Below are 22973 nucleotides of genomic sequence, written 5' to 3'. Positions count from 1 at the left end.
TCTTGATTCTATCCCTCTGCTAACCAGAAATTCAACAGAGCCTAGACTGGCCCTGACCCTATTCGCCTTACAGAAAGGTATGAAGACACGGTTTTGCCATCTGGGCGGATGAGACAGTTGTGGTGCAGAACTCACTGAACGGTTACGCTGAGTGCTGTGGATGTCTCTGGTAACTCCGCTAGTGTGGTATGGTTTTAATATGGTTTCAACATGCTTTTATGTATTCCGGCTTCTTTGACTTGCGTTTTGTTCTTTTTATTGATGTGTTAATTATTGGAAACTGCCCAGAGTCACACATAAGAGACGGGGAGCTATACAAAAGGAAGGAAGGAAGGAAGGAAGGAAGGAAGGAAGGAAGGAAGGAAGGAGGGAGGGAGGGAGGGAGGGAGGGAGGGAGGGAGGGAAGGAAGGAAGGAAGGAAGGAAGGAAGGGAGAAATGGAAAACAATGTAACAGATGGGAAGAAGGGAGGGGGAGAGGGAGGGAAGGAGGGAAGGAAGGAGAAATGGGAAGGAAGGAAAGAGTGATGGGAAGGGGAGGGAGGAAGATTTTTAGGGGGGAGGGAGGAGAGATGGGAAGGAAACAGACATTGGAAGAAGGGGGAAAGAGGGAGGAAATGAGGGAAGGAAGGAGAAATGAGAAGGAAGGAAAGAGTGATGAGAAGAAGGGGAGGGGAGGGAGGGAGGAAGATTTTTAGGAGGGAGGGAAGAAGATTTTTAGAAGGGAGAGAGGGAGGATGGGAAGGTGAAAGTGGGAAAGAAAGGCAGGAAGGAAGGATGGAGGGAAAATGGGAAGGAAGGAGAAATGGAAAACAAGGTAACAGATGAGAAGAAGGGAATAGGAGAGAGGGAGGGAGGAGAAATGGGAAGGAAGGAAAGAGTGATGGGAAGAATGGAAGGGGAGGGAGGAAGATTTTTAGGGGGGAGAGAGGGAGGGAGGGAGGGAGGAGAAATAGGAAGGAAGGAAACACAGATGGGAAGGAGGTAGGGGGAGAGAGGGAGGGAAGGAGGGAAGGAAGGAGAAATGGGAAGTAAGGAAAGAGTGATGGGAAGAAGAGAAGGGAAGAGAGGGAGGAAGATTTTTAGGAGGGAGGGAGAAAGGGAGAAAGGAAAGAAGGAAGGTTTTTAGAAGGGAGAGAGGGAGGATGAGAGGGTGAAAGTGAGGAAGAAAAGAAGGAAGGAGGGGTGAAGGGAAAATGGGAAGGAAGGAAGGAAAGAAGGAAGGAGAGAAGGAGGGAATCAGTCAAGCAAGCAAACCAGCAAGTCACACATAGCTCTCATTGCTAGATTTCTCCATGATTTTGCCCAAGGATATTTTCCATCTAAATCCCTACTTCCATTAAATACCAAACATTGAACCCATGTGATGGGAATTGGGTCATGCATGAAAATTCTGCATACCGTTTCCTGCTGCTTGCTGTGACTCCGTTCTGGGCTGTAGCTGATCCGATAGTGCTGAACTGCCGCATCAGGAGGGGTCCAGTGAACCCGAAGGCTGCTGGGGGTCTCCGAATCCACATAGAGATTTGTGGGTGGGTTCTTGGCAGCTGAAAAGGAAGAAAATCCAGGAGAGCAATCTTAGGGAAGCGAGAACCAAGCGGTATGAGAAAGAAAAGGGAAATCTTGCGAGGTGGAGTCAAGAGAGATATTAGTCTGGAGTCATCACATTCCCACAAACAGCCTAAGTCCAAACCGTCTTGAATGCCATTAAATCTTAAACACAGGGTAATCCTCCTCAACTTACGATCACAACTGAGCCCAACATTAAAACATATGAAGAACGGTTGCAGGAACTGGGTATGTTTAGCTTAAGAGAAAGAAGGACTAGGGGAGACATGATAGCAGTGTTCCAATATCTCAGGGGTTGCCACAAAGAAGAGGGAGTCAAACTGTTCTCCAAGGCACCTGAGGGTAGAACAAGAAGCAATGGGTGGAAACTAATCATGGAGAGGAGCAACTTAGAACTGAGGAGAAATTTCCTGACAGTGAGAACAATGAATCAGTGGAACAGAAGTTGCCTCCAGAAGTTGTGAATGCCCCAACACTGGAAGTCTTTAAGAAGATGTTGGATAGCCATTTGTCTGAAACGGTATAGGGTTTCCTGCCTAGGCAGGGGGTTGGACTAGAAGACCTCCAAGGCCCCTTCCAACTCTACTATTGTATTGTATTGTATTGTTTTTCTGTTCTGAAGTGAAACATTTATTAAGCTTTCTCCATTTTACTTTACTTTACATTTCTTGCCACAGCTGTTAAGTGAATCACTACAGAGGTTACATTAGTAACACATTTGTTAAGTGAGTCTGTCTTCCGCATTGGCCTTGCTTGTCAGAAGATCGCAAAAGGGGAATTACATGACCGAGGACCCTATAAGCGTTGTAAGTATGAGTTAGTTGCCTATGGAGATTGTCAGTCATCCAGGTCCTGTTTGTCCCAAAGCTGCTTTTTTCAAGAGGCAACTGGACTTTCTGGTTTTTCTTTGAAGGTGTTTTGCTTCTCACCCAAGAAGCTTCTTCAACTCTGACTGGATGGTAGGGAATGGAAGTCAGTTGGCAATCAAATGGCAAGAAGGATGAACATAGTACAGGTAAAAACATCATACGTCGCTCTTTTCAGTGCCGTTGTAAATTTGAACAGTCATTAAATGAACTATTTTAAGTTGAGGACTATCCACAGTGCCTATTTAATGCTGACCATTTGTTAACTAGATTTTTGAGTATAGGCAAAGGTCATATTCAGCAGGTTCGGACCGGTTCGCCCGAACTGTTAGTGAGTGGGCCTGCCTATGCGCCCCAGCTCTCTGGCGTCCTATTTAGGCACATTTTTTAGTCCAGGCGCATGCGTGGAAGGCACGCATGTGAGCAAAGGGCATGCATGGAAGGCCGTGCTCATGCATGGATGAGGTACATGCGAGCAAAGCGTGTGCGCTCACATTTGCAAACCATAGGAAAAGTAAGTGAATGCCACCCCTGAGTTTAAGATAAATAAATAAATCAGTTTATTTGGAACTTAATGTTTGGTTTGGATTCTTCGCACCTGGCACAGACCCTTCATTTATCCTAAGCCTTCTGCAATTCTCCTTTTACCCTTCCTACTGTCCCTCTTCTTAAATTGATTTAAGAAATTGCTTCATTTTCCAGTTGTAGGAAATTGATTTAAGAGTATTTCCTACTAATCTCCATCAGTAGAGATCTTTGGCCAAAGACTCAATTCCATTATCTGTTTGGAGACAATATACATTTGCTGATTAACCGTGCAGCCAATAAGAAATCCAGGCCCAGATAAATAACACAAATCATTTTTATCGATGCGATACTGATTAAAAATAACCCCACGGAAAATGTGAAACAGAATTTATACTCCCTTGGATAATGTTACGAGCTCCCTCCGGAACCTTGGAAAATAGAAAAGGATTTTGCCAGGACCGCAGAATGTCAAATGAGAAAAAAATATATTCAGAGAAGGAATATTATGGGATTTTGCACAGCCAGAAACATTGCATTCCGGAATGGGACTTCTTTTCCTGTGACTCTTCTGATTTTAATTATACTGATAATAATTTTTATGGTAATTGCGTGAATTTTATGCTCATGCTTTATATTTGCGTTTTGTCTTGAGGTTGGAAGTCACCCCCCAAAAAGCAGAAAGATAGGGCATGAATGCAATCATTGCCACCATTCTCCCGGTGACAGCGGGGGATGACTTCCAAATAAATTCAGGGAAAGAGTACCCTGTTTCCCCCAAAATAAGACCTCCCTGGATTATAAACCCAATTGGGGGGTTTTGAGCGCATGTGCTAAAATAAGCCCTCCCCGAAAATATTGCAACACAGCAGCAGCCAGGAGGTGACCACTTCACCGCCTCCTGCACCTCAAAAATAATAAGATCTCCTCCAAAATAAGGCCAAGCACTTATTTTGGGGGTCAAAAGAAAATAAGACCCTGTCTTATTTTGGGGGAAACACGGTAATAAACTGCTATAAACTATCACATGTGGGTCAAAAATATGAGGCTCTTGTATGAAATAGGACAGGGGAGAAACTGAGGCATACAAACAGGAGAAGTGAAAATGCCTTGGCACATAAAAAAAAAATACTTTTAAAATAGATTTTATTTTATTTTACCCAGATTATCATGGAGAAAATCTATCTACATTGATGGCAAGTAACCAATCAATCATAAAGCTTTCCATTAAAACATGATTGCCCTGTTAGAGCCTGCAGCAAAGAGAGAGCATGAAATAATATTTTTTTTAATGAACAAGACCAACAGATTTGAATTAGGGGAATAGTAGGACAAAAATGGCAAGAAGGATGAACATAGTACAGGTAATCCTCGACTTACAACCATTCATTTAGTGACCAACATTACAACCGCAGTGAAAAAAAGTGTCACGGCTGTTTTTCATACTTATGGTTGTTGCGACATCCCCGTGTGATGGAAATTCAGACACTTGGCATGTGACTCATATTTATGACGGTTGCAGTATCCTTTGGCCACCTTGTTGACACGCGAAGTCAATGGGGCCGCCAGATCCACTTAACAACCCTGTTACTAACTGAACAACTGCTGTGGTTCACTTAACAACGGTGGCAAGGAAGGTGGCAAAATGGGGCAGATTCATTGAACAACCGTCTCACTTAGCAGCCCAAATTTTGGGCTCAGCCGTGGTCATAAGTCGAGGACTACCTATACTCAAATCCCACTTCTTCAAATATTCCCAGTTTTTCCATCTCGCCGATGGGGTACAAGATCCTATTTTTCATTCCAGCCACTCATATCAAGAATGATCCTACGTTTCTGGATTCAGTGGATTCAGTGATTCAGTGGATTCCGAAGTTGGAAATCATCAGATTCCAGATATAGGGAAACCTTCTAGTCATGTTATAACTAGACGCTCTTTCTTATATTGGACAGTTGTATTTGCTAGTGAGTTTGATTATCTTTGTATAGATTTGGACTGCACTTGAGATAAATCTGGTGGATTTGTAAAGGTGATCCTTGATTTACAATCACAATTGAGCCTAACATTTCCGTTGCTATGCAGGACGGCTTGTCATGGCATTGCGCAGATGAAATTGGAGACGCTAAAATAAACTTGTGTTATCATCCAGAAAGTAACAACGCAAGATAGTCGGGAACATCATGAGGTAAATTAAACAGTATACAGTATACACGTAGGAGAAAAAAGGTGGGAAAAAGAGAAACTCCCCATTTATACCAGGAGTGGGTTCCTGCCAGTTCTAAGCTCTTCTATAGAAGAGGTTCCACAAATCTACCATGCCGTTTAGAACCGGTTCCAGCTCCCTCCCTCCGTCCGTCCGCACATCATCAAGATGAAGAGGAACTGGTTTATAGAGTAAACTCAGCATACGCTAGAACACATAATGTCCCAAGGGAGGTACACATTAAATTTCTTAGAAAGACTACAAGAGATGAGATTCTGAGTGCACAAAGGGGGCAAGCATTAAAATACCAGGATAGAGAAATAGCCATTCTGAAACAAATCCCTAAGAAAGTTAGAGATAAAAGAAAAAACTACTCGCTTCTAGCGAAGAAACTATACCAGAAAGGGGTGTGGTTCAGATGGCTCATGCCAGAAGGTATGCTAATTTTCTGGGAGGACACGAGAGTTAGAATTAATACAACTTTGGAGGCTGAGGCCTTCATGGAAAAAAACAAAGTCCTCCTAGATAAACCTGATGATTTTACACCGGATATACAGGACAGGGGAGGTGCCGGAGCTCTGCTGGAGGGGGGAGAAGAGGCAACATCGAGAAAACTCAGATCACAAAAATGAACTAGAATCTGTTGAATATAAAATGATTGAAATTGTTTGAAGATAAAAGTTAATATGCTGACAAAATATCACTAAGTAGCAACAAAGAAAAGACCACATGGTCGGTTGGGAGACCGTGGCTGCTGGCTACGCCCGGTCGTTTGCACCAACCCCCGCAACCTAGGTGGTCAGGAACTACAGAGCCAGGGCCTGAGGCTGATGCTCTGCAATGCAAGGTCCGTGACCAACAAGGCCCCCCTCATTAATGAGTTGATCTCAGAGGGGGAGCTGGACCTTGCAGGGATAACGGAGACCTGGTTGGGCCACGAGGGTGGTTTACCCCTCGTGGAAATGTGCCCACCGGGTTTCCGTGCATTCCATCAGCCTCGGGCCCTGGGTAAGGGTGGTGGGGTGGCGGTGGTCATACGGGACTGTCTAGAGCCGAGGGAGTTCACTGTTCCTCAGATACCCGGGTGTGAGTCACTAGGTATGAAATGGGGCCCAGGGAGGCAGTGGGGCCTGCTGATTGTATACTTGGCTCCTCGCTATACGTCAGCGGCCCTGCCCGAGCTCCTCGAGCTGGTCTCGGAGACGGTGGTTGAGATCCCCAAACTTTTGGTTATGGGGGATTTCAACCTGCCGTCGACGGGAGCAGCGTCTGAGGTGGCTCGGGAGTTCATGGCTTCCATGACAGCCATGGGCCTGACCCAATTAATTCAGGGCCCCACACACGAAGGTGGCCACACACTGGACCTTGTCTTTGTATCTGAGCAGTGGACGAGTGATCTGGGAATAGGGGTTTTAGATATTACTCCCCTGTCATGGTCAGATCACTCATGTCTCCGGCTGGACTTCCCTGGCGCTACCCTCCACTGCGAGGAGGCGGAGCCAGTTTGTTCAAGCTGGTACCGCCCCAAGCACTTGATGGAACCGGATAGGTTCCAGACGGAGCTTGGGCCACTACCTGTAGCCCTGACCCGCGCTCGGTCGGAGGACCTAGTCGACGCCTGGAATAGGGCGACGGCAGGGGCCTTGGACCGGGTTGCGCCTTTGCGACCTCTCCTACGGCAGCGACCCACCCGGGCTCCCTGGTACACCGAGGAGCTAAGGGTGATGAAGCGCCATAGGAGACGTCTAGAGAGCAGGTGGAGGTCCTCACGCTCCGAGTCTGACCGAACACAGGTAAGAGCCTATTTACGGACCTACCTTGTGGCATTGAGAGCGGCCAAACGTAGACATTGTGCCGCTCTCATTCCGTCTGCGGTTAACCGCCCTGCCGCCCTGTTTAGGGTGACCCGCTCTCTCTTGTCGCAGGAGACGCGGGGGGCACCCTTGCAGGGAAGAGCAGAGGAGTTTGGGGAATATCTGCAAGACAAAGTCACTCAGATCCGGAGCGGATGGGCCCCCCTCAGTGGGCCGGACGAGCCGTCAACAGTGAATCTTGTGAGTCCACTCTGGGAGGAGTTTGACTCTGTTGCCCCCGAGGATTTAGACGGGTTGCGTGGACGGCTGCGACCCACCACATGTTCAATGGACCCGTGTCCCTCCTGGTTGGTACTCGCATCCTGGGAGGTGACACGAGGCTGGCTCCTGGGCCTGGTGAACACCTCATTGAGTGAGGGTTCCTTACCGACTGCCTTGAAAGAGGCGGTGGTGAGGCCCCTACTCAAGAGGCCTTCACTTGACCCAACGGAGCTAGCTAATTATCGTCCAGTCTCCAACCTCCCCTTTTTAGCGAAGGTTGTTGAGAATGTGGTGGCGCAGCAATTTCCACGTCGCCTTGATGAATCCGTATATCTAAACCCACGCCAGTCCGGCTTCCGACCCGGGCACAGCACAGAGACAGCCTTGGTCGCGTTGGTTGATGATCTCTGGAGGGCCAGAGATAGGGGTTGTTCCTCTATCCTGGTCCTATTAGACCTCTCAGCGGCTTTTGATACCATCGACCATGGTATCCTATTGCGCCGGCTGGAGGGGATGGGAGTCGGAGGCACCGTTTTACGGTGGTTCGGCTCCTACCTCTCCGGCCGGATGCAATGTGTGTTGACTGGGGGGCAGAGGTCGACCCTGAGGCCACTCTCTTGTGGGGTGCCGCAAGGGTCGGTCCTCTCGCCCCTTTTGTTCAAAGCATATGTGAAGCCGCTGGGTGAGATCATCCGTGGCTTTGGGGTTGAGTACCATCTGTACGCTGACGATACTCAGTTGTACATCTCAACCCCAGGCCACCCCAACGAGGCTGTCGATGTGATGTCCCGGTGTTTGGAAGCCGTCGGGGTCTGGATGGGGGACAACAGACTCAAACTCAACCCCTCCAAGACCGAGTGGCTGTGGCTACCGGCACCTCGGTTCAGCCAGTTAACTCCATCACTGGCCATAGGGGGCGAACAATTGCCCCCTGTGGAACGGGCGCGCAATTTGGGCATCCTCCTAGATGCCCGGCTGTCAATGGATGACCATGTGGCAGCCGTGGCAAGGGGGGCGTTCCACCAGGTTCGCCTGGTGCGCCAATTGCGCCCCCTTCTGGACCGGGATGCCCTACGCACGGTCACTCATGCACTAGTGACGTCTCGCCTGGACTACTGTAACGCTCTCTACATGGGGCTTCCCTTGGGACGCGCCCGAAGACTGCAGCTAGTTCAGAACGCAGCCGCGCGGGTAGTCACGGGGAGTACCAGGTACTCCCATGTAACACCTCTCCTGCGCGAGCTGCACTGGCTGCCTGTGGTCTTTCGGGTGCGTTTCAAGGTTCTGGTTACCATCTTTAAAGCGCTCCATGGCACAGGGCCTAGCTACCTGCGGGATCGCATCCTCCCACACACATCCCTGCGGCCAATTTGCTCTCACAGGGAGGGGCTTCTCCTGGTGCCGTCCACTAGGCAATGCCAACGGGCGACACCGAGGAGTAGGGCCTTCTCTGTGATGGGCCCAACCCTCTGGAATGACCTCCCCCCCGACATTAGAACCACTACTGACCTCCGCTCCTTCCAACAGAAATTAAAGACTCACCTGTTCCGACTGGCTGGTCTGGCATAATTATAACGTTTTCCTCCTGGCATACACACTTTTATTGGTTTTTAGAGGGATTGTCTCTTTTAAATTTAATTTTACAGGATATTGGGATTTTAAATTTTGTATATCCTGATTTATTTATTCAGCTGTACAGTTTGGCATATCTTTTATCCTCCTCACATATCTACTTATTTAATAATTTTAACTTGTTGTATTTTTGCTACGGACTGTACACCGCCCCGAGTCCCTTTTGGGAGAGGGGGCGGTCTATAAGCGCTAATAAATAAATAAATAAATAAATAAATAAATAAACAACTTAATGTATTAATAAATGAAAGTTATGAGAATGGGGGGGGGCATTTCCTGCATAATGTAACTGTCAAAATTTGTAACCTTATCCACTATCCCTTTCCCTGAATAAATTATTTAAAAAACCAATAAAATTCTGTTATAAAAAAAAAAGATGAAGAGCGAGAGGAGGAATTCTGGGAGTTGAAGTCCACAAGTCTTAAAGCTGTCAAGTTTGAACACCCCTGGGGATTTTTTTTCTAAAGGGTTAGGGGTGCAAGGGTCTTGTAACTTGACAGCTTTAAGACTTGCGTGCTTCAAATGCCAGAGTTTCTGAGCCAACATTTTGGTTGCTAAGCAAGAGCGTTGTTAAGTGAGTTTCACCACATTTTACAAGTTGGTCATGCCCACCCAGTCACATGTCTGGCAAGCCACTCCCACCCAGTCACATGGCCAGCAAGCAACTCCCACAAAGCAGACCACACCTAAGAAGAGGTTCTAAAAAAATTTGAAACCCACCACTGCTTTATACCCACGGCAACCAATCATAGCATAGATTGCATCATGCATGAGTCAGCACTCTCTAACTTAGGGGTGGGGTACCAGGCTCCTTTTATGGCTTGTGGACTTCAACTCCCAGAATTCCTGAGCCAACAATGCTGGCACAGGAATTCTGGGAGTTGAAGTCCACAAGTCATAAAGGGGTCATAGTTCCCCACCCCTGCTCCAACTAATCAATTGTAACTGTGTGTTCTGGTCTATCATACACTTTACTGTTCCAGCTACTACATTCAATATCCTACCACAGTTGTTTTGTGTGTTTTTTCCAAGCACCAGGGAAATCAGATGATCTGGGCAGTTTGAATGAATCTAAAGATTTATTACAAGCTGAAACCAGGGGTGAAATCAACGTACCTTTGCTACCGGTTCGCAAATGTGAGCATGCGCCACCTATGGGCATGTGCGGAGTGTAAAAAATGGGACATGATGATCTCCAGGCGGGTGGGCGGAGCCTCCGGCCGCCACCCCTACCAGTTTGCCCAAACCGGATAGAACCGGTTGAATTGCACCACTGGCTGAAACTCTCTACAAGAATCTGAACTACTAACGGTTAAAGCAAATTGGCGGTAGATAAGCATCAATTGAATTCATGGTGGGTTGGACTTGGATCTCTTGTAAGCACGAAGGGATTGAAGACTGATTACATGTTTGACCCCACCCTCAGCCTGGTCATCTCCTACAGTTTTGTCTGATTTTACAACCTTTCTTGCCACAGTTAAGCAAATCACTGCAGTTGTTGAATTAGTAACACGGTTGTTAAGCGAATGTGGCTTCCCTCTTGATTTTGCTTGTCAGAAGGTCACCAAAGGGGATCATATAACCCCAGGACACTCCAATTGTCATAAATATGAACTAGTTGCCAAGTTTCCGAATTTTGATCACATGCTGCCATGGTCGTAAGTGTGAAAAGCAGTCATAAGTCGCTTTTTAGTGCTGTTGTAACTTCAAATGGTCACAAAATGAATGATCGTATGTTGAGGAATATCGGCATTGAAAGCAGGGGAAGGAGAGCTACCGGCATATCCAAAATGAAAACAGAAAAAATGGATCCTGAAATTGCCACGAACTCTCGTTCCCAAGTTTTTTCAAACAATCATTAGATCAACTCTATTATGTCCCCACGGAGACGATTTTCTAAGTCAGCTATAGTAGCTTGAATACCAGTTCAGTTTTTAAGGTGAAAATAGGGAATTTGCTTCGCTTGTTTGTTTGATTTATATATCGACCCAATTTCACATAAGAATTGGGCAGCTCACCATCAAATAGATCAAAACAATAAAAAACCTAATAGAAAATAAAAATAAACAGAGCAGCTGAAGTGTCATTAAAAAAAATCAACAAAATGTTTGGCTGAATCACATAAACAGGGAAACTGTCCAGGAACGACTTGGAGTTAAATATTAAGAGTGCCCTCAAAAAAATGGGAGACTTCCTTTTCTATCAATTAAGTCTACATTTGGAAATGAGCTAAAAAAATGAATGTGATTCTTGTTTAGAAGACCATTAAACTATCTCCTTCCCCTCCTCCTCCTCCTCAAAGTTCTGATTCTTGCTCTTCTGGCAATCTCAAAACATTAAACTAACATTGCTGTTGTCTATTTGGACAATTCTATACTTGGGTGGTGGGACATGGTGGCTGGATGGCTAAGATGCTGAGCTTGTTGATCAGAAGGTCGGCAGTTCAGCGGTTCGAATCCCTAGTGCTGAGTAACAGAGTGAGCTCCCATTACTTATCCCAGCTTCTGCCAACCTAGCAGTCCCAAAGCATGTAAAAAATTCAAGTAGAAAAATAGGAATCACCTTTGGTGGGAAGGGAACAGCGTTCTGTGCATCTTCGGCATTTAGTTATGCCGGCCACATGACCCCGGAGACGTCTTCGGACAGCGCTGGCTCTTTGGCTTTGAAACAGAGATGAGCACTGCCCCCTAGAGTCAGGAACGACTAACACATATGTGTGAGGGGAACCTTTACCTTTACTTTTTATACTTGGGTGAGTTTTCGAATAGTGATGCTAGAGAAGACTCCCTTGAACTGCAAGGAGATCCAATTAGTCAATCCTAAAGGAAATCAACCCTGGCTGCCCTTTGGAAGGATCCTGAAGCTGAAGCTCTAATATTTTGGCCACCAAATGAGAAGAGAGGAGTCGATGGAGAAGAACCCGATGTCAGGAAAGACGGAAGGCAAAAAGAGAAGAGGATGACAGTGGATGAGATGTTTAGATAGAGTCATCAGCACTTTGAACATGAATTTAGGAAAACTCTGGGAGGCAGTAAAAAACAGGTCGGCATGCTGAGTCAGACATGACTTAGAAACTGAACAACAGCAACAAATGTTTGGGTGGTGGAAGGAGGAGCTAATGTCGCGATGAGACGACGTGCGATCTCAACACTCTGAAATCGCTGTCAATACTTTTGCCGCTGGGTGGTCCAAACGGACCTAAACAGTCCCACAGAGATGGTGAACAGGAAGAATACGTCTTGCTGATCTCAGGGACATCGCAAAGTCCCTGATCGATCCAAGAGAAATTTTTCAAGCCAGCGACAAAAAATCCAGCCATTAGGCTGATGAAGTCGGAACGGCTCCAAAACGGAAGGATATGGAAAGAGAAAGTGTTTCCAGCTGGTGAGGAATTTTTACAGTTTTAAAAGAGACTGCCTATAAAAAACTGAAAATTTATTTAAATTGGAGAACAGAAGAAATAAGCAGCAGAATTAAGTTTGGAATGGTTTTGGACAGTGGGTTATCTTAATTTTTAAATGTTATCTTCATGGATGGAATTTATGCAAGCCTTTTAAAATGAATGGATTAAGTTTTCTTCTATTTTTTTTCTTTTATTATTCTTTGTAACCTATGGACTACAATTCTCCTCTTTCATTACTGCAGGTGTTCTTCTAACTCATTCAAGAATCAGACTTTTTTTTTAAACTTGAAATACAAAAAAAGATACAAAAAGAAACAAAGAAAATTGCAACAATAACACTGCTACTCGGAGGCTGGAGGTTTGTGTATTGGAAACGAAACACTCTTACTTTTCTCACTGATTATCCTGGCTTGGCACTCCAAGGTCTCACTGCTTGTTTATAGAGAGTGATAAGAAGAAAAGCATACAGATGTCCTTTGAAGTATATCCTTAACCAGAGAAAAGTGAAAATAAAATTTTATTGTGAATCTATGCTTAATCTTGTAAAAACCTTCCAAGCCAGAGCAGCAGTGTTTGTTAGCTAATATAATGGCACTATTTCAATAGCAGAAATAAACTTTAAGTCTGCAAAAGATATTCTCAGAAATACAGAAATTATCAAACACATATGAGAGGATAGAGAAGAAGTTGGACAACTTAGAGCATCTAACAGCAAAATATGGTGAAGAAGTTGGAGATGTTTACAAAGTGGAAAAAGTGGTGGTTAAAATCCTAAAAATCAAAGAGGAAAATGAATATAAAGAAATTAAATTTGCTGATATTAATGGTGATTGGTTTGTCTCTGAAAATGGAAAGAGTGGAATACTGAAAGAGGAATTAAATGGAGGGGAAATCTACCCCAGATGGCAAGATACAGAAAAACAAAAAAACAAAAGTATGTATGGATTTAAAGAGAGAAATTTTATTAGCAATATCATTGATAACACTACCGACAATCAAAGATAAGCTGATTAAGGAAACAGAAGAAGGGCATTGAAATTACATGAGAGATTTTATAAGCAATGATTTGCTAAGAGGAGTCCATACAAAGTTGATTAAGGAGATGATTAGAGGACTGACACCACAAATGGCAGAAGATATGAGATTGTTTTGCTACTGGAAAGATACAGGTTGATAGATGGAAGAGTATAATTTAAAACTAGTTAAACTTAGTGAAATTTAGTGACAATAGATATAGTTAAATAAATAATTGATAATGATAATAATGTATACAATGTGTAGTGTTATGATAAGTAATAATTGGATATGAAGATTGAATGGTACCCATAAAAGGAAGATTAGAAATCCTTTTGGATTATATATAAAAGTTAATAAAAAAGAACTAAGTTAGATACAGTTAAGTCTTGATTATTAGGGGGGAAATGTTATGATACAGGATATAGTTAAATACAGGAGGGATAATGATAACAACATATATATAGGTAGGGGTACAACATAAGGAAACTGGATGTAAATTGCAAACAGTGATTTGGAAAGGAGGATTAGTAAACTTCGTTATTAAATATTATGGATGTTTAGCTAGAATAGGACATAAGGATTCAGTGTTATTGGAGGATTTTAGAAATAGTAAATGAAATGCCAGTAGGTGGTTATGTATTAAATCTTGGTATATTTTATGATGAAGCACGTTTAAACTGTTAGATATTTGCATAAACTGCTGTAGTCTCCACTCAGGTCCGCCGTTTAGGCGGGAACAAGGGGCTAATCTGATTGGACGGGAGGTCTGCCAGCTCCCCATAAAAGGGGAGCTGCTCGACCCCGTATTCAGCTGGATCGCATCTACTTGACTAATAAAGAGCTGTTGTCACAATAGTCTGGAGTCTGTCCTCTCGTTGCCCGAATCTAACACTGGCGACGAAGGTGGGATCGAGAGGCAGATAGGACGACGAACTACAATCAAGCATTCCAGCGACTGATCCAGCCCGGGGAATCGGCGGGAATCCCGGCAGCCATTTCAGCGCGGCAAATTCAAATCGCAGGACAAGATGGCTATGCAGCTCCGCCAACCCCGTACGACCCAGTAGCTGAACATTGGGAATCCTACATGCTGAGATTCAAATGCTTCCTCAAGGCAAACGATCTCATGGGAGTACCAGACTCCCAGAAAAAGAACATGTTCCTGGGCCACTGCGGTCGAGAGGTCTTCGAGACGGCCAGAGACCTATTGGAGCCAACTCCCATCCAGGCAGTAACATGGACGGTGCTACAACAGACACTGCAGACGCACTACGTGCCCAAACCTTCCCGCCATGTTCGCTGCCACGAATTCCACATGAGGAACCAGAAGGCAGACGAATCCATCAACCAATACGTCGCAGCACTTCGAAAGGCAGCAACGTATTGCGAATTCAGAAATCTGGACGAGCACATCCAGGAACGCCTCATATGCGGAGTGCGGGACATTTCTCTGCAGAAACGTTTGTTGGCAAAACCCAACTTAACATTGCAGATCGCACTGGATGAGGCGAGGGCATCGGAATCGGCAGACAGCTCAACGGAAACGTTGCAGCGCCAGCACAGCGCACCCCAATCCGGGGCGAGACAGACTCGCGTGCATCACGAAGCCACCGACCAGGATTCCGAGGACAGTGAGTGCAAAGACAGCCACTGCATGCACAGCAGCCACACGAAACTGGCGCGAAAATTCGAATCCCGTTTGCCGCCCTGCGCAAGTTGCGGGGGGAAACATCCCCGGTCTACTTGCAGATTCAGGGACGTTGTTTGCCAGTGTTGCGACAAAATTGGGCACATTGCAAAGGTGTGCCGGAGCGAAGTCCCTGCCACAACATGGCAACCGCCAGCTTACCGCCAAAAGAAGCCCAACCCAGGGGCCTGGCGGAAGAACAAAGGGCGCCCAGAGAGAGAACCAAGGGAGTCAGCCGAGAGAGAGTATTCCCAGAGAGAGCCACTAAGAACCTATCTCACAACGATAGGACAGGTCCGCACAAGGCGACCTAAAAAGCTGAAACTCACTGTCCTCCTTGAGGATTCTCCATGCGAGCTAGAAGTCAACACGGGCTCATCACTGACGATCATCTCGTGGTCAGCTATGAAGAAGGCGATTCCCAGTTTAAAAAAGCACTAACTGCAGAAGCCAGACATCCTGCTGCGCGACTACCAAGGGAACAGGGTCCCCATCGTGGGTCAAGGCACATTCCGGGTCCAGTTCAAGAACATCACAGCCCAGCTGCCCGTGACCGTAGCCAGCGCACCACTGCAAAGCCTCCTGGGACTGGATTGGTTCGAAGCCCTGGGTCTGGAAGTCACCGGCATCTACGCCGTGGGCAACAGCAGTGCCGAAGAAATTTTTAAGGAGTTCGAGGATGTGTTCAGCCCCGGCCTTGGTAAGTACGTGGGGACGCCCATCTCCTTTAATTTGGACCCAAATGTGGCGCCTATCAGACTAAAACCCAGGAGAGTGCCTTTCGCCCTCCAGCCAAAAATTGATAAGGAAATTGATAAGCTGGTCGAACAAGGAATCCTTGAACCAGTCGACCATGCTTGTTGGGAAACCCCAATAGTGACCCCGGTTAAGCCAGATGGGTCAGTCCGCATCTGCGCGGACTATAAATGCACAATTAATGTCGCTCTCCAACAGAGTGCGTACCCTGTGCCGGTAGTACAACACCTATTATACTCATTGGGACCAGGAAAATTTTTTGCGAAATTAGACATGGCACAAGCTTACCAGCAGTTGCCTGTGGATAGCACCACAGCAGAGGCCCAGACTATAGTGACGCATAGGGGTGCATTCAAATGCAACCGCCTTCAATTCGGCGTGAGTATCGCCCCTGGTCTGTTCCAGAGCGTCATGGAACGGCTTTTGCAGGGAATACCGGGAGTCGTCCCTCATTTTGATGACATCTTAGTATCTGCTGCAAATGAGGAGCAACTTCTAAAACGTGTCAGGACTGTTTTGGCTAGAATTCTGGAGAAGGGTCTCCGCCTAAAAAAGGAAAAATGCCAAATTAACGTGCCCAGCGTAGAATTCCTGGGTTACAGAATCGATGGTCTGGGTATCCACCCGACATCGAAAAAATTAAAGCCATTCAGGACGCCCCCACACCAAAAAAATCAGACCAAGTTGCAGGCCTTCCTCGGACTTCTTAACTTCTACAGCGTCTTTCTCAGACAGAAAGCCACCGTTGCTGAACCTTTGCACCGTCTTCTAGCGAAGAACGCCAAATGGACCTGGGGGCGCTCCGAGGCGACCGTTTTTGCCGCAGTCAAGCGCCTGCTGACAACCGAGTCTCTGCTGGTCCAGTACAGCCAAACCCTACCGCTGGTTTTAACTTGTGACACTTCACCCTTCGGCGTCGGCACAGTACTCAGCCACAGAATGCCAAATGGAAACGAAGCTCCCATTGCATTCTACTCAAGAACCTTGTCTTTGGCAGAACGCAATTATAGCCAATTGGACAGGGAAGCATTGGCTGCTGTGGCGGGAGTTAAGCGATTTCATGAATACCTCTATGGCCGCGATTTCGAACTCGTGACAGACCACAAGCCATTGCTGGGTCTGCTGGCGGGAAACCGACCCACACCGGTATCCCTCTCCCCATGCATGACCAGGTGGACTGTTTTCCTGGCTGCCTACTCCTACAAACTGGTACACCGACCGGGTTCCACGTTGAGGCACGCTGATGCACTCAGCCGTTGCCCATTGCCGGAGCTGTTGGCCGACCCCACTCCGGAGACGCCGGTTCTTTTGATTGACTGTTTGGACACTGGACCAGTCTCCTCTGCTGATGTTGCCAGATTTTCAGCCAAGGACAACGTGATCAGACAAGTGCAGACATGGGTATGGAGGGGGTGGCCCAAGGGACTTTTGGGACCCGAGTTTAAACTGTTTTGGTCGAAGCGCGATGAACTGTCGGTATTGAAAGGTTGTTTATTCTGGGGGGGATCGAGTGGTTATACCGCACAAACTACAGAAAAATGTGTTTGAAGCTTTACATGTGGGGCATCCAGGTATTGTAAGGATGAAAGCATTGGCAAGGAGCTATGTATGGTGGCCTAATATGGATAAGGAAATAGAGGAATGGGTGGCCACGTGCAATCCGTGTCAGGAGTCCAGACCAGCTCCCTCGGAAGCGACCACCACCGAGTGGGACAAACCCCAGGCACCCTGGTCAAAAATACACATAGATTTCGCAGGACCAGTTCAGGGCCAAACGTTCTTAATAGTTGTGGACGCATACTCGAAATGGCTAGAGGTGGTCCTGATGACCTCGATCACGGCAGAGGCGGTCATCAAGGTACTACGGAGACTTTTCTCCACTCATGGCCTGCCCGACGTCCTGGTCTCGGACAACGGGCCCCAATTCACGGCCATGCAGTTCGAGACCTACTTAGCCAGTCAAGGAATTCGGCACGCCCTGGTCGCGCCATTCCATCCGGCCTCCAATGGTCAGGCGGAAAGAATGGTGCGATCCGCAAAAGAAGCCCTCACTAGGATGGGCCCGGGTGATTGGCAGTCACGGGTTGACCATTATTTATTGATTCAACACATCACGCCTAGTGCCACTATGGGGAGGAGCCCCGCCGAGATGCTCATGGGTCGCCGGTTGAGGTCCCACCTAGACCGGCTACACCCAAACTACTCTGCCACGTCACCCCCAGATTCCACAAGCAAAATCCGGAATTTTAGCATAGGGGATTCAGTATACGCCCACAACTATGCAGGGGGAACTCTATGGATTCCAGCAAGGGTAATAGGCATCACCGGACCTCGCTCGTATCTGTTAGAATTGGAGGACGGTAGGAATTGGAGGAGGCACATAGACCAACTCCGGGGTCGCCTAACCCACTCCAGCCTTAGGTCACCAAACAAAGAGCTTACACAAACGGATGGATTGCCGACACAGACGGAACAACCCTGCACATCCCTCACAGACAATTTCAGTCCAGCGGAGCCCATGGTGGAACCCGAGGCCGGTGTAAGAACGGAGCACGCCCCAAACGAACGGACTCTACCATCTCCCATCAGAACGGCGGAGCAAAAGGGACAATCCGATCACGCACCCGAACAGGCTCAACCCGAACTACGCAGGTCCACCAGAACGAAGCAGAAACCCGCTTACCTACAGGATTTCGTAACGAACTGGAACACTCCATCTAAGAGGGGAGGGGTGTTAGATATTTGCATAAACTGCTGTAGTCTCCACTCAGGTCCGCCGTTTAGGCGGGAACAAGGGGCTAATCTGATTGGACGGGAGGTCTGCCATCTCCCCATAAAAGGGGAGCTGCTCGACCCCGTATTCAGCTGGATCGCTGAAGGCCATCACTCTTTCCAAGAGGAGATACTTCACTCAGATAATAAAGTAAAGGTAAAGATTCCTCTCGCACATATGTGCTAGTCGTTCCCGACTCTAGGGGGCAGTGTTCATCTCCATTTCAAAGCTGAAGAGACAGCACTGTCTGAAGACATCATCGTGGTCATGTGGCCAGCATGACTAAATGCTGAAGGTGCACAGAACGCTGCTACCTTCCCACCAGGAAGGTAGGTGGTCCCTATTTTGCTACTTGCATTTATACATGCTTTCGAACTGCTAGGTTGGCAGAAGCTGGGACAAGTAACGGGAGCTCACTCTGTTAGATGGCGTTAGGGATTCAAACTGCCAAACTGCTGACTTTTCTGATCAAAAAGCTCAGAGTCTTAGCCACTGAGCCACCGCGTCCCTCACTTAGATAATATGTACCCACAACAGAAACATCGGTATTTCCCTTTTGTTTTGTTTTTCAGCGCAGCCAAGAGAAGTCTCAGATTGTTATGTTGAACTTGAATGGTCCCTCTTCTTTTCTGTCTCATCGAAGCCAAACCAAAAGTTTATTGAGCATATTTTCCTCCAGGCCATGGATACTTTCCAAGACACCATGGAGAAGTAAAGGATTGCAACTGATCTACTCATTCTACTACCGCGTAGGAGGCCCACAAGTTATGTCAGCAGCAGAATTTGACTCAAATGCCTGTGTCCCTAACATTTTGAATGTCTTTTTTTTATAGATGCCCCTGATACATTTTTTTCTTTACAAGAATTTGTTTCATCCTTAAAGTATGAATATAGAATAACTTGTAAGAGACTTTAGAGGTCTTCTAGTCCAACACCCTGCTCAAGCAGGAGAGCCTATGCCATTTCAGACAAATGTCTGTTCAGTCTCTTCTTTAAAACCTCCAGTGTTGAAGCATTCACAACTTCTAGAGGCCAGCCATTCCACTGATTGTTTAATTCACCCACTCTTTTTTGTGGCAGTCCCTCAAATCCTAGAATACTGCTATCCTATCACCCTTCTTTTCACTAGACTAAAAAAATAAAGGTAAAGGTTCCCCTTGCACATATGTGCTAGTCGTTCCCGACTCTAGGGGGCGGTGCTCATCTCCGTTTCAAAGCCGAAGAGCCAGAGCTGTCCGAAGACGTCTCCGTAGTCATATGGCCAACATGATTAAACACTGAAGGTGCATAGAACACTGTTACCTTCCCTCCAAAGATGGTCCCTATTTTTCTACTTGCATTTTTACATGCTTTCGAACTGCTAAGTTAGCAGAAGCTGGGACAAGAGCTCACTCCATTATGCGGTGCTAAGGATTCGAACCACTGAACTGCCGACTTTTCTGATCGACAAGCTCAGCGTCTTAGCCACTGAGCCACTGCATCCCTTTCACTAGAGTAGACGTACCCAATTCCTGCAACCATTTTTCATATGTTTTAGCCTCCAGTTCCCTAATCATTTTTGTTGCTGTTCTCTGAACTCTTCCGAGAGTCTCAACATCTTTTTTATAATGTGGTGACCAAAACTGGATGCAGCATTCTAACTGTGGTCTTATACTAAAGCTTTATAAACCGGTATATATATTTCACATGATCTTGATTCTATCCTTCGGTTAACGCAACCTACGATTGCATTGGTTTTTTTGGGCTGCTGCCACAGACTGATGGCTCATACTTAAGTCATTGTCTACTAGTACTCCAAGATCTCTCTCACGGTTACTGCTATTGAGCCAGGTTTCACCTAATCTATACCTGTACATTAAAAAGACGTGGTGGCTCAGTGGCTAAGATGCTGAACCTGTCGATCAGAACGTCGGCGGTTTAAATCCCTAGCGCCGCGTAACGGAGTGAGCTCCCGTTACTTGTCCCAGCTTCTGCCAACATAGCAGTTCAAAAGCATATAAAAATGCAAGTAGAAAAATAGGAACCACCTTTGGTGGGAAGGTAGTGTTCCGTGGGCCTTCGGCGTTTAGTCATACCAGCCACATGACCACAGAGATGTCTTCGGACAGCGCTGGCTCTTCGGCTTTGAAACAGAGATGGGCACCACCCCCTACAGTCGGGAACGTCTAGCACGTATGTGCGAAAGGAATCTTTACCTGTACATTTGGTTTTTCTTGCCTATCTGTAAATCCTTACTTTTCTCGCCATTGAATTTCATTGAATTTCATTTCATTTCAAATTGAATTTTTGTAAAGTTTAGTATGAGTCCTAATCTTCCACAAAAGAATTTCTCAGTACCTTATGTCCATTCTCCTTAGTTAGTACATTTTAGATGCCATGCGGGCTAATAAAAATAGCGTTTTTCACCTCTTCCTTTTAAGTTCAGGAACATAAATAAAAAGTGGATAAATTTCCCACCCCCTCTCCCCCAGATGGGAAATGTGGAGGTGGAGGCAGTGATTCAGATCCTTCTCCATCTTGGACATCTTCTGTAGGAGGAGAGGATGTAACAGTGGGAGCTCTTTAGCTTAGAGAAAACTTGCTTAGATGAGATCTGATTGATGTCTAGGGTGAAAAAACTGGCAAGACATGGCAAAGATATTGTGAGCAGGAAGCAATCTTTCTCATTTCCCACAATAGCAAAACTAGAAGCCAACAAATCCAGCTGTCTAGAAAAAGTTTTTAAGTGCACAGAAGGATTTTTTTTCATGTGACATGTATCCTTACGATTTATATTGATATTGATTGTTTCCTGATTGCTTATTTGTACCCTATGATTATCATTACATGTTGTACCTTATGATTCTTGGCAAATGTACCTTGCCCTTTTATGTACACTGAGAGCAAAGGCACCAAAGACAAATTCCTTGTGTGTCCTATCACACTTGGCCAATAAAAATTCTATTCTATTCTATTCTCTACTTATTCTATTCTATTCCCTACTTCTTATTCTGTTCTGTTCTACTCTATTCTACTCTATTCCTATTCTATTCTCTATTCTTATTCTGTTCTGTACTGTTCTGTTCTGTTCTACTCTACTCTATTCCTATTGTATTCTATTCTCTATTTATTCTATTCTATTGTATTCTCTACTTCTTATTCTACTCTACTCTACTCTACTCTACTCTACCCTACTCTATGTCACCAACTGTGGGTCCTTGGTGCTCTTTGAGCTTGGAGGTCATCGGTGCCCCAGTTTGTGGAATATGCTGTCCCAAGATGTGGTGTTGGCTTTGAAAGAAGACCAGATCAATTCCTGCAGAATATGTCTCTTAAGGTCACTAGCCTTCAGGCAGATGGTAGCCTAATTCTATGTACTAGAATACAAAATAACAGAGTTGGAAGAGACTTCTACTCCAAACCCCTTGCTCAAATCGAAGACCCAATACCATTCTGGACAAATGATTCTCCAGTCTCTTCTTGAAAGCCTCCAATTGATGGAGCACCCCAACCTCTGAAGCCATTCCACTGATTCATTGTTTTTGTTAGATCTGGGTAACGAGAGACAGACTGCGGACACGAAGTGACTTAATAGCTCTTTATTAGTGATAGTAGTGATCCAGCTTGTTCGGTAGTCGGAGGGTTCCCCTTTTATAGGGATTGGGTACGCCCCTCGACCAATCAGAGGGATACCTGTTTCCCGCTGTAGGAGCGGACCAGAGGGAAGACTTTCCCCGATATATGTTAATATCTAACATCCCTCCCCTCCTAGATGGGACGTTGCGGTAGGTAACATAATCTTTTAGGTAGGTGGGTGTTTGTCTTGCTCGGGAGGAACGTCGTAGTTCGGGTTGGCTTGAAGTGGTTGCAGGACTGGTTTCGGGTTGGTTCGAAGTAGTTGCAGGATCGGGTGCTTTTTCTATTTCCCGTTCTGGAGGTCTTGTGCCTTCGTTGCTCGGGCGTTCAGGAGTTTGTTCGGCTGCGTTGTCTGGGGGTTGCTCTGCTACGTGCGTGTAGTCTTGTTCTATGCTTGGCTCGCCGGCGTCGTTGTTTCCTACGATGGGGTTTTCTTGTGGCTGACTTTCTGTAGACAGGAAACTTTCGTCTTCATTTCGAAGGTTGGAGTGTGCTAGGCGACCCCGTAGTTGATCGATGTGCCTTTTCCAATTCCGCCCATCTTCTAGCTCTAGCAAATACGATCGTGGACCTGTGATGCCAATGACCTTTGCCGGCATCCACAATGTCCCCCCCGTGTAGTTGTGAGCGTAAACTGAATCCCCTACTCTGAAAGACCGGATCTTACTTGTAGAGTCTGGGGGAGCCGTGGCAGAGTAATTTGGGTGGAGCCGGTCTAGGTGAGACCGTAGTCGACGACCCATGAGTAGTTCCGCGGGGCTCCTACCCGTCGTTGCGCTCGGGGTAATGTGTTGAATGAGGAGGTAATGGTCAATGCGTGTTTGCCAATCACCTGGACCCATCCTGGCGAGGG

General features: G+C 46.3%; 1 protein-coding gene across 1 annotated transcript in view; it reads right to left on the bottom strand.

Annotated features, from left to right (window-relative positions):
* The window catches only part of COL20A1 (collagen type XX alpha 1 chain), a 238152-nt gene that overhangs the window by 126251 nt on the left and 88928 nt on the right, over positions 1-22973 (bottom strand). Inside the window, exon 19 of the mRNA XM_081949692.1 lies at positions 1400-1545. Within this exon, the coding sequence (XP_081805818.1) occupies positions 1400-1545 (146 nt within the window). The remainder of the gene's footprint in view (positions 1-1399; positions 1546-22973) is intronic.

Source organism: Natrix helvetica (genome assembly GCF_964273705.1).
Source record: "Natrix helvetica genome assembly, chromosome: 3".
Lineage (NCBI taxonomy): Eukaryota > Metazoa > Chordata > Lepidosauria > Squamata > Natricidae > Natrix > Natrix helvetica.
Note: the sequence above shows the minus strand (reverse complement) of the source record. Positions and strands in the feature narration are given on the sequence as shown.